The sequence below is a fragment of the Colobus angolensis genome, unplaced genomic scaffold, assembly GCF_000951035.1.
Source record: "Colobus angolensis palliatus isolate OR3802 unplaced genomic scaffold, Cang.pa_1.0 Scaffold850, whole genome shotgun sequence".
Classification (NCBI taxonomy): Eukaryota; Metazoa; Chordata; class Mammalia; order Primates; family Cercopithecidae; genus Colobus; species Colobus angolensis.
Window position 1 is genome coordinate 108,036 of NW_012122377.1, and position 11,452 is coordinate 119,487.

At 40.9% G+C, this 11,452-nt stretch overlaps 2 protein-coding genes across 3 annotated transcripts in view; one reads left to right on the plus strand and one right to left on the minus strand.

Annotated features, from left to right (window-relative positions):
- The window catches only part of LOC105503416 (chromosome unknown open reading frame, human C11orf54), a 28,109-nt gene extending 20,966 nt beyond the window's left edge, over positions 1–7,143 (minus strand). The window contains exons 1-2 of one of the 2 annotated variants that reach the window (XM_011930313.1): positions 7,007–7,143; positions 1,256–1,407 (exon numbers count right to left, since the gene is read on the minus strand). In XM_011930313.1, coding sequence (XP_011785703.1) covers positions 1,256–1,310 — 55 coding nt within the window. In that variant the 5' untranslated portion in view covers positions 1,311–1,407; positions 7,007–7,143. The remainder of the gene's footprint in view (positions 1–1,255; positions 1,408–7,006) is intronic. The other variant, XM_011930314.1, reaches the window with a different exon arrangement.
- Positions 7,144–7,196: 53 nt separating this feature from the next.
- Positions 7,197–11,452, plus strand: part of TAF1D (TATA box binding protein (TBP)-associated factor, RNA polymerase I, D, 41kDa) — a 5,710-nt gene continuing 1,454 nt past the window's right edge. Inside the window, exons 1-3 of the mRNA XM_011930317.1 lie at positions 7,197–7,418; positions 9,355–9,448; positions 10,216–10,606. Of these exons, the coding sequence (XP_011785707.1) occupies positions 9,381–9,448; positions 10,216–10,606 (459 nt within the window). The 5' untranslated portion in view covers positions 7,197–7,418; positions 9,355–9,380. The remainder of the gene's footprint in view (positions 7,419–9,354; positions 9,449–10,215; positions 10,607–11,452) is intronic.

Below are 11,452 nucleotides of genomic sequence, written 5' to 3' on the forward strand. Positions count from 1 at the left end.
CCATGTTGGCCAGGCTGGTCTTGAACTCCTGACCTCAAGTGATCTGTCTACCTTGGCCTCCTAAAGTGTTGAGATTACAGGCATGAGCCACTGTACCAGGCCATAAAATTTCTACTTTTACTGAATATATCCTGCACATATAGAAGGAAAAGAGAAACAAACAGAAAAGTGAAAACTGGTTCTAGAAAAGCAATAAAAGAAAAAATCTGGCCAAGCATGGTGGCTCATTCCTGTAATCCCAACACTCTGGGTGGCCGAGGCAGGAGGATCAAGTGAGGTCAGGAGTTCAAGCGCATCCTGGGCAATAGAGCAAGATCCTACGTTTACAAAAAGAGAAAAGAAAAAGAAAAAATTCCTAGCTACCCTGTCATATTAGGGAAGACAGACTGATGAAAAAGAAATACAGGCCAAACAATACAGATTGTTTACTAGCTACCATTCATTTTGGGGGGGGAAGATTATAAGAGGAAAGTTACAACAAAGCAAAAATGAGTCTATTTCTTGACTTCGACCTTATCAAGATGACAAATGAACTACCAGAACAACACATTTTGAGAAACAAGGGAAGGTTCTATAGTTACCATCGGAACAGAACCTAGAGGTTGTCAAATAAAGGCTGGTATTCTGACAGACTTTACAGTTTTGGATAAGAACTATTCCTGGCTTCATTTTGTGTGCCCATTTTTGTTTTCCATTTTGCCTATCTTCCCTCCTAATTTATCTTGGGAAACTGCCTTAAATACTTGTTTGAACAAGGTGAAATATATCAAAATAAACACAGAGAGAAATCAAAGCAAGTTCACTGGCAGTCTGTCATTATCAGTGGTGTGGGGGAATTATATTGGGAATATGATTAACATACAACAGTAGAATATACATTTAAAGAATAATGTAAGTGAAAAAAGTTAAAGCAAAATTGTGCAACTCTTTGGGCATCACACATGCTTAAGTCTTGGATCACTAATCATTTACATCTTATAAAGTTGGTATCATCAATAATCTATAAGTGAAAGAAAAAAGAATTTACAAATTATAATTTCGGTTTTTTTGGAGGGACAGAATTTTTGACTTTCTCAATAAAAATGGGACAGAACAGAAACTGAAATGGAAAATGAATTCCATACCAAAAGTATTATATTGATAAGTAAGATATAGATATAGGTAAGTAGTAAGATATAGATAGATCTTAGAATCTTTTTAAAAGAATTTTCTCTTGGGATAATTTTTAAAAACCCAAAGTTAATATTGTTTTTACCTCCAGCAAGCTCTTCTAGACTTGGTACATGAAAAGAAAACTCAGCACAAGCCATTTTCTTTCTTCTTTAGGTGTGAGGTTGGACAAATAGAGTTACTCTTGGTTAATTATCACAAGAGTCCACAGTGCACCGAGTATGAACTGCTTCTGTTCTGGAAATGAACCTTTAGCATTCAAACATACAAACAGAACAAAAGGGCATTTAGGTTTCTATCTTCACAAAAAGGCAAACACAGCTTCTAGCATTTAATATTCCAAGTGAGAAACAGACAAGTGACCTTTTAACACTTATACTTTATTTTAATTTAAAATTTAAAACTAATTTTTTAATAGAAACACGATCTTGCTGTGTTGCCTAGGCTGATCTTGAATTCCTGGCCTCAAGCGATCCTTCCACCTCTGCCTCCCAAAATGCTGGGATTACAAGTGTGAGTTACTGCTCCCGGCCAATTCATTTTTTTAAAAAAAATCATATAGCTGGAGTGAACATCCAATTTTCTAATGGTTGGTCTAAGGAATATAGGTCTTGAAGCAAAAGGTACTTATTAGGAGTTTATGGGTAAGTGTTTAAATGGTTGTAGATAACAGTACATATAGGATTTGTACAGTACACATAGGATCTCAAGTATTTCTATAATAGATATGTGTTTTCTATTCTATATTTCACATTTAGGCCAAAAATTAAATGAGCTCCTTAGACTATCATTTTTTCAAAATAAAATTTAAATTACAAATACAAATGGAAATTTTTATGGAATGATTAGCCTTTGAAATTCAAATTTTTATTTTCATTTACAAATAAATATACTTTCTTGGTAAATAGATTTAATGTTCAATTCTGATAATCTACCCAATTATAATTTGATATTTAAATACATGCTTTTCTATCATTGCAACTAAAAAATAAAATATATGCCAAGTATATTTTGTAACAAATAAGTACACATACACAGAGATCAGTATCTTACCTTAAGTGTTCAGTGATGAGGTGTGCAACCAGAGGGAGATAAAATGAAGGCAGGGAAAAATACAAGTAATATGAGGTAGTCACGTATCCTACTCCAGGCCAATCACAACAGGGAACACAGACAAGACTCTTAAGGGTGTTTCTAAGAGTACTGCAGGAGTTCTCATTAAAATTGTTAATAGAACACTTCATTAATCTGAGTGGCCTCTGCCCTTAACATGCCTATTTAGCAAGTGGAAAGGTGATCCTCAGTCATCTGAAATATTCTTCTAAATTTTTTTTTCTAATTTTCCAAAGATTCGTAGGTTGTTTAGAAACTGGGTTTCTAGTTCGGTACTTTTCAACAACATATCCTCTCTAACCATTCTATTGCATACATTTACGATGTTACATTTACTTCAGTACTTTATCAAATACCAGCTTTTATTGTTCTTGATTTAATATATGTAATCTAATCTCCCAAATATATATAACTGTTCATAAAGCATCCCAAATCTTTTTTTTTTTTTTTTTTTTTGAGACGTAGTCTCGCTCTGTCACCCAGGCTGGAGTGCACTATGGCATCATCTTGGCTCACTGCAACCTCCGCCTCCCAGGTTCAAGCGATTCTCCTGTCTCAGCCTCCCTAGTGGCTGGAATTACAGGCATGTGCCATCACGCCTGGCTAATTTTTTGTATTTTAGTAGAGACAGGGTTTCACCATGTTGCCCAGGCTGGTCTCAAACTCCTGAGCTCAAGCAATCCACTTGCCTCCGACTCCCAAAGTGCTAGGATTACAGGTGTGAGCCACCACGCCCAGCCCCCAAATCTTACATAATCATACTTAAATTATTTTAAACATAGTTTTGTGTGAGGAAAAGAGAGATCAGACTGTTACTGTGTCTATGCAGAAAAGGGAGACAAAAGAAACTCCATTTTGATCTGTACAAAGAAAAATTGTTCTGATTTGAGATGCTGTTAATCTGTAACTTTAGCCCCAACCCTGTGATCACAGAAACATGTGCTGTATTGCATCAAGGTTTAAGGGATTTAGGGCTGTGCAGGATGTGCCTTGTTAACAATATATTTGCAGACAGTAAGCCTGGTAAGTCATCGCCATTCTCCATTCTCTATTAACCAGGTACATGATGCACCACGGAAAGCTGCAGGGACCTCTACCCGAGAAAGCCTGTGTATTGTCCAAGGTTTCCCCCCACTGAGACAGCCTGAGATATGGCCTCGTGGGAAGGGAAAGACCTAACCGTCCCTCAGCCCTACACCCATAAAAGGTCTGTGCTGAGGAGGATTAGTAAAAGAGGAAGGCCTCTTTGCCGTTGAGATAAGAGGAAGGCCTCTGTTTTCCACATATTCCTGGGAACCGAATGTCTCCGTGTAAAGCCGACTATTACGTTCTATTCTGATACAGGAGAAAACCATGCTGTGGCTGGAGGGGAGATATGCTGGCAGTAATACTGCTCTGTTACTCTTTGCTACACTTAAGATGTCTGGGTAAAGAGAAACATAAATCCAGCCTATGTACACGTCCAGGCACAGTACCTTCCCTTGAACTTATTTATGACGCAGATTCCTTTACTCACGTTTTCCTGCTGACCTTCTCCCCACCATCACCCTGTTGTCCTGTCACACTCCCCTTACCAAGACAGTGAAAATAGTAATCAATAAATACTGAGAGAACTCGGAGACCAGTGCCAGTGCCGGTCCCCTGGGCCCACTGTTCTTTCTCTATACTTTGTCTCTGTGTCTTATTTCTTTTCTCAGTCTCTTGTCCCACCTGATGAGAAATACCCACACGAGTGGAGGGGCAGGCCCCCTTCAGTTTTGGGTTGAATAATTTTTAATTGTTCAGGAATGAGACAGTTTAACTTTTTCTTTTAAATAATTTCAGATTAACAGATATTACATACAAATAATTCCTGTATATTCTTCACCCAGATTTCCCAAATGTTAACATTTTATCACATTCTTTATCAAGGAAACATTGGGTACTTATTTATGAACATGTCAAAATCTGCACAATGAATAGTATATTCATTTATAATGATAATAAAAGCACTTTAGATATTTTTGCTGACAGCAGAAATAAGAACACAAGTTAAAATCCAAATGTAATCTTAATTTTATTCCTTTTATTATCTCTTTACTTTAGTAAAAAGTTAGGTCAGGTGTTTCTGTTTATTTATGTCCCTACCAAAGTAGAAACAAAGTCCAATCCTGGGAGGATGTAGCTTGAATAACTGGTTTAGAAATGTACTTATTAGGGGTCCTTATTAGGGATTTGAGGATAAGTGTTTAAATGGTTGTGGATAACAGTGCATATAGGACTCTCAAGTATTTCTATAATAGATATTTGTGCTTTCTACTCTATATTTGACATTTAGACAAAAAATTAAATGAGTTCCTTAGCCTATCACCTTTTCATAATAAAATTTAAATTATGAAGGCCCGTCCAATCCTAAAATGAGGTGAACTTCAGACAGGGTGATGGCACTGCAGGCAGTGTGGTAGCATGTGTATGTGTGTGTTGGAGGTGGGGAGAGGGTTACAGCTGGAGCTGAGAAAGGGGTTAGGTTCTCACATAAACTCCAGGAACACAGCCTTGGGCCAGATAGAGGCAAACAATATTTTCCTGCCTAATTGGTGGGAGGCGATGGCCCAGAAATAGGGTCTAGAAAGGAAATGCAGCTGCAGAGGTCAACACCTGAAGGGGGAGACCAACTATCGCAACTAAACTGGTTACCATTTGAGCGCACACTGTGTACCAGACACCGTGAGACACTGTGCAGACATTCTCTCAACTTTTCACAACCATGACAGATTGTGAGACAGGTTGTGGGTCTTCAGGAGTCACGGGCATCTGCCAGACACAGCCGCAGGGCCTGCATGGAGTTCGCTCCTGCCGGCCACCACTCGCTCGGGCTCCAGCATCAGCTCACCCCCACGCACCCTCCCATAAATGGTGGGGCGCAGCAGGCCTGAGTTAGTGGAGTTCGTGGCTTCCAGCACTCCAGTTTCCGCCTCATTCACTCGCGCGCCCCCTCCTGCGAGGAGTTGAGAGCTGCCGGCAGAGTAAGGGAGGCACCGCAGCCCCAAGAACCGTGAAGGGGTCTGAGAAATATCTTGCTTCAAATGCACTCCAGCCTGGGTGACAGAGCAAGACCGTCTCTATAAAACAAACAAAGGAATACGAAATGTGGCCGGGCACGTTGGTTCACGCCTGTACTCCCACCACTTTGGGAGGCCGAGGCAGGTGGATCACTTGAGGTCAGGAGTTCGAGACCTGCCTGGCCAACATGGTGAAACCTGGTCTCTACTAAAAGTACAAAAATTAGCCCGGTGTGCTGGCGGGCGCCTGTAGTCCCAGCCACTTGGGAAGCTGAGGTGGGTGGATCTCTTGAGCCTGGGAGGTGGGGGTTGCAGTGAGCTGAGATCCGGCCACTGCACTCCAGCCTGGGCGACAGAGCAAGACTCCGTCTCTTAAAAAAAAAAAAAAAAAAAAAAAATACAAAATGAAATGTGAAATTTCAGTGATTCTGCATTAGGAGTTAATTGTTCCTTCCTTTTAATACCACTTTTCCCCTTCTTTTTGAACAAGGGACGCTGCATTTGCATTTTGCATTGAGCCTCACAAATTACACAGCTAGGCTTGCTGCTGAATATGGCAGTGAGGGACATGCCATACCAGTCCTGGAGCTTAGTCATTGCCCAGCCCCTGTGCATCAAATGCAGTGTCAGACTTTTTATCCCCGAAATTGTCCAATCTATGGAGCAAAGGAGGGTAAAGAGACCAGATTACTTTTAAGGCACACTGTATCCTAAAATGATGTAAACTATAAAATAAGACTAGACAGCTTTACTGGTTTTTGTGGTTTATCATATGAAAACAGAAGTTTGAAACCAGAAAAATCAAACCAGTTCATCCCTTTTTAAAATTTCTTTGGGAGGCCGGTGGCTCACACCTGTAATCCCAGCACTTTGGGAGGCCGAGGCAGGCGGATCACCTGAGGTCTGGAGTTCGAGACCAGCCTGACCAACATGGAGAAACTCCGTGTCTACTAAAAATACAAAAAAATTAGCCGGGCATGGTGGCGCATGCCTGTAATCTCAGCTACTTGGGAGGCTGAGGCAGGAGAATCGCTTGAACCCGGGAAGCGGAGATTGCGGTGAGCCAAGATCGCGCCATTGCATTCCAGCCTGGGCAACAAGAGCGAAACTCGGTCTCAAAAAAAACAACAAACAAACAAAAAAAACTTTCGAAGAAAAAAACCCTACCAAAACTAAACTAGTTTACACTGCTTAATCTTAACTCAGGAACCGATCAAGGAACTAATGGTGGGGGCGGGGGGTATGTAGGAGGAAACTTAGGAAAAAGAAATCCTCCACAGGTCTCACTTGTGACGTAAACTATAAATTCCTGGGAGGCAGAAAGGGTGAGCTCCCGAGACAGGTGCAAAGGTGGGGAGGAGACCTGGGCGTGCTAAGGAATAACACTGGTGTCCAGCACAAAGGTTACAAACTTCGAGTAACCTTCCCGAATATTTTCACACACAAGGGTTTTGAAGGCAAAAGTAGACAGACGACAAAACACTCAGGCACACATCCCACCCGTCACCCTCACTACACACTTGGGACCAGGTTTAGAAAGCCAGGCGACAGCCCAGCAAACGCGAGACCACCGGAAACGACCCGGGCTGAGAGGCTGTTTCCTCGTAGTTCTCATCCACTCACAATTGACCGCACATTTTCTTTTTGTTATTTGCCGAAATGTTCTTGGCTATTCCACTCACCGAATCGGTCACGCAAGCAAAACATCAGAGTCCGGATCTCCACCTACGCCAATCCCGCCTCCTCAGAGTACGCGAGCTACAGCTCCGCCCACGTTAGTCGCTCCTCCCTGCGCGGCGAGAAAAATGGCGCCCCCGCGTCGCGTCTCCTCCCACCGCTCGCCTTCTTCCCGGGAGCTAAATTGTATCGCGAGATTTCTGCCTCACTATTAGTTGGGCCGCGGAGATATCCCACCCTTTTCTTCCGCGCGGTTGGAGGACATCGGCTAGTTTTCTGGAGTTGGAGGATTGAAGTCGGGAGGTTAGTGTGTGCAAATCTCCAGGACTCACGCACCAGGCCAGTCGCAGGTTTTGGCCCGAGGCCTGGGTTACGGGCAGCAAGTGCGCGGTTGGGGCCGGTGTGAGGCGGTTTTAGGTAGGTTCCCAAGAGGGCAAGGCCGTCTGGGCTTGTTGGGCAGGGGAGGCATTGCATATCTGGGGTTTCGGCCCCTGCGTTGTTCCGGAGGATCGAGCCTCGGAAGACGGGCCGAGAGGGTGAAGGGATCACGGTTGCAGGCCACTCCGCGCCACGCGGCTGGTATGAGGCCCACAAACGTGGTTGTAGGGCTGGCGGGCTTCATTGTATCTTGAGATGGAGGTGTTAAAACGTGTTGCAGACAAGTTTAACCTTTTTACGTAATTTAAATGATTTAACCTTCATATGTGAGGTACGCATTGATAGCGCCGGTTTCCTGGAGGTTAGGCGCTGCCCGGAGAGACGCGCTGGTGGTCACAGAATTAGCTCAGGGTAGAGCGCCGCTCTGTGCCCACGTGGCCTCTAAGAATTGCAGAATTCCAGCGGAGGCATCGACACCCAAGTAGGAGTGTCTTCTAAACACTAAGAAAAAGTGATTCTTGAGCTAGCTTTAGTTTGATAATCCCTACTTTTAAAAAAAATTAACCACAGGTATACCATTAATGCATGGGGCCAAATTTTTGTTGAATTCCGTTTTTGAGCATTCGATATATAATGACTTCGTAGAATCTTGTACTTAAGAAAGCTAATAAGACGTTCTACCAGGAAATTACCATTGGGCATTTAACAAATCTGAGCTCTTGGTAACCTTATCGTTTTATATTTTAAATATTTTGCTAGTTCATCCTAGGATTTATATGCAATGACACATGTCAGGTCCCAAGAAGCTACAGAATGAGACAAGAGATTGACTAAGGCAAGTACAATAGTGAAATAAGTAGTTATCTTTAATTTTTGTTGCCATGTCTATTTTTTTTTTTTTTTTCTGAGACAGGGTCTTGTTCTGTCCTCCAGGCGGGGGTGCAGTGGTGCAATCTCGGCTCACTGCAACCTCCACCTCTGCTCAAGCGATCCTCCCGAGTGGCTGGGGAGCACAGGCACGGGTCACCACACCTAGCCAGTATCTTAAGAACTTTTTGTAGAGACAAGAGTCTCCTTGTGTGCTGAGGCTCACTACATACAACTTCCACCTCCCAGGCTCAGGTATTCCACCTACCTCAGCCTTCTGACCACAGGCGCGCGCCACTAGCCCGGCTAATTTTTGTATTTTTTGTAGAGACGGAGTTTCACCACGTTGCCTAGGTTGGTCTTGAGCTCCTGGGCTCAAGCGATCCGCCCGCCTCGACTTCCCAAAGTGCTGTGTTACACAGGCCTGAGCCACCCAGACCAACCTGTTTTTTTCTTTTAGCTCGCAAGAAGGAATCTTTTTCTTCTTTTTTTGGCATGTTGTATACTCTCTACCATGGGGATGAAGACACAAAGAATTATGATAGTTTATTGAAAAAGGTTGAGAATTCAGAACTTGTCAGTTTCCACCAATAATGGCAAAGATACAGTATGACAAAGTTCAGTTACTTAAATGAATCTAGGAATTATAATGGAGAGGTGATCAGGAGTTTAAAATGGTCTGTTGATTGGAGATCCTTTTCCTGGTTTATATAGGGCACATTTTGCCTTAGGAATTCCGTCTTTGATCTCGGAAAATGGTTTTTAATTGTACATTAATATTGTATTGGTAATTGCACGTTAATAAGTGGCTAATGATAAAACTATATTTTTTACTTATATTGAAAGATGCTTTTTTTGGAAGTGACAGTACTTTTTTAGAATCTTGTTCCATTGAATATATTTAGAGGGTAAAAACTGAAAGAACCTGTGAATAAAATTTCTGAATTTCTTTTTAAAGAAATTGATCTGAAATGGATAAGAAGCTTAACCCTGGCAAATGATTTTGTCTAAAATCGTTGGCATAGTCTGACCGTGTTGAACACTATAGTAGATACTGTGTCAATATTTAGGGAAGCTTTGTCACATTTACTAAATTTCATAATTTCAGAAAACTGTTATAAAACAAAGCAATTGATGGATAAATCAGGAATAGATTCTCCTGACCATGTGACATCTGCTGCTATGGAACTTGCAAATCAAAGGTAAGTGGGTTTTTACTGGAGAACGGAGTGGATTTAATCATATTTATTGTATCTGAATTATGAGAAATTATTGTATATAATGAGTGACAGTAAAGATAATTTTCAGGAATTGGGAAAGAAGGAAAACCAGATTTCACTGACCTTCCAAGTTTATCTAGTTAATATAGATTGATAATAGCATTGCAAATACTTTAAATTCAAAATGTGAATATATTATAATGGGACACATTCTTCGAGAAAAAAATGTATTCTTTGGGTCATATTAGCATCTCTTCCAGACTACCTCTTCCTGTTTTTGTCTGGTAGGCTGTGTTTGTTTTACTTACTCTTAGCAGTGAACCGAACCATACAGCCTTTGTGGAGCTCATACATTATCTTGAAATATACATAGTTTTTTTCTAAGCTGAGCACAGTGGTGCATGCCATTAGTCCTAGCTAGCTACTTGGGAGGCTGAGTCAGGAGGATCCCTGGAGTTCCAGGAGTTTGAGGTTGCAGTGAGCTGTGATTGCACCACTGTACTCCAGTCTGGGTAACAGCAAGACGATGTCTACAAAACTCTTTTTAATAAGAGCTGTAGCTTTATGAGCTATTTAAGTAGGTTGGTCAGCAGAAAGGCGGCTGAGCCCTTCCTTTAAAAAATTTTTAATTCTGGGCATGTTTTCCTGAGTTGGTCTTGGAAGAAATGTACATTTGGGACTGGGTATTACTGGTAATAAGCATTCAGTAAGAAAGGAAGATGAAATTAATTTTTTTCCCATTTTTCTAGTGATAACTCTTCTGATAGCAGCTTATTTAAAACTCAGTGTATCCCTTACTCACCTAAAGGGAGGAAAAGAAACCCCATTGGAAGATTTGTTCGTACACCTGAAAGTGCTCACGCAAGTGATTCATCAAGTGACTCATCTTTTGAACCAATACCATTGACTATAAAAGCTATTTTTGAAAGATTCAAGAACAGGAAAAAGAGGTACAAAAAAAAGAAAAAGAAGAAGTACCAGCCGACAGGAAGACCAAGGGGAAGACCAGAAGGAAGGAGAAATCCTATATCCTCACTAATAGATAAGAAGAAACAATTTAGAAGCAAAGGATCTGGCTTCCCATTTTTAGAATCAGAGAATGAAAAAAACCCGCCTTGGAGAAAAATTTTAACGTTTGAGGTGAGTCAGCATTTTATATATATGGCTACACATAACTCAGATGCCCAAAATGATTTGTTGGCCAGTTTAGAATTGTCTCAGATATGCTGGGAACACACTGTCTGCAATTTTCGATACTCTTCTATACCGACTTCCCCCTAAAGTCCACCCCATCCTTTAACTGAAACTTGACTTGTATCTCTTCAATTAATTAGTACACTTTGGCCAGATTTAAAAGATAGTGCTCTTTGTATAAATTTAAAAGAAGAGGCTCTTTGTATAAAACGCTTTGATCTCATCCTATCTCAGGTCTTAAACACAACCCTAAAATTCAGTAGGGATAATAAAAGCTCACATGAAATTATTTTTGCAGTAACCTAAACCAAAACCACACATGCTTTATATTCAGTGGATATATTTTTAAGGCCTAGGTGTTTCTAAGCCAATCATCTGAAAAATACCCTAATACTTAGTAGTAGACTTTTTTAAATATTTGAGAGTTGTATGTTGAATGAATGCAGAGTTTCAGGTTCTTGCCAGAACCTGAAATTTTATCTGGGAGGATTAATACATGTTAATCTCTTCAGTTAATCTCTTAAGGTGATTATAGTAAACATTAGAAATCTTATTCCTATTTTTACATTTTAAAATGCCTTTAGTAAGTCCCAGGCATGACAAGATATGTACTACACTTTTCCTTGGTACCAGCTTAGGTAAGTTTATAATTGTAATGTGAATTTTAATAAACAGCATTTGATATGTCCACAAGTGGGGAGTAGTTAAGATAGCAAATTCAGAGTCTTTGGTAAGGGGAGTGTTGAACATTGGCACCTGCTGGGTTGTGAAAGAAAAATCTTGACATACTTA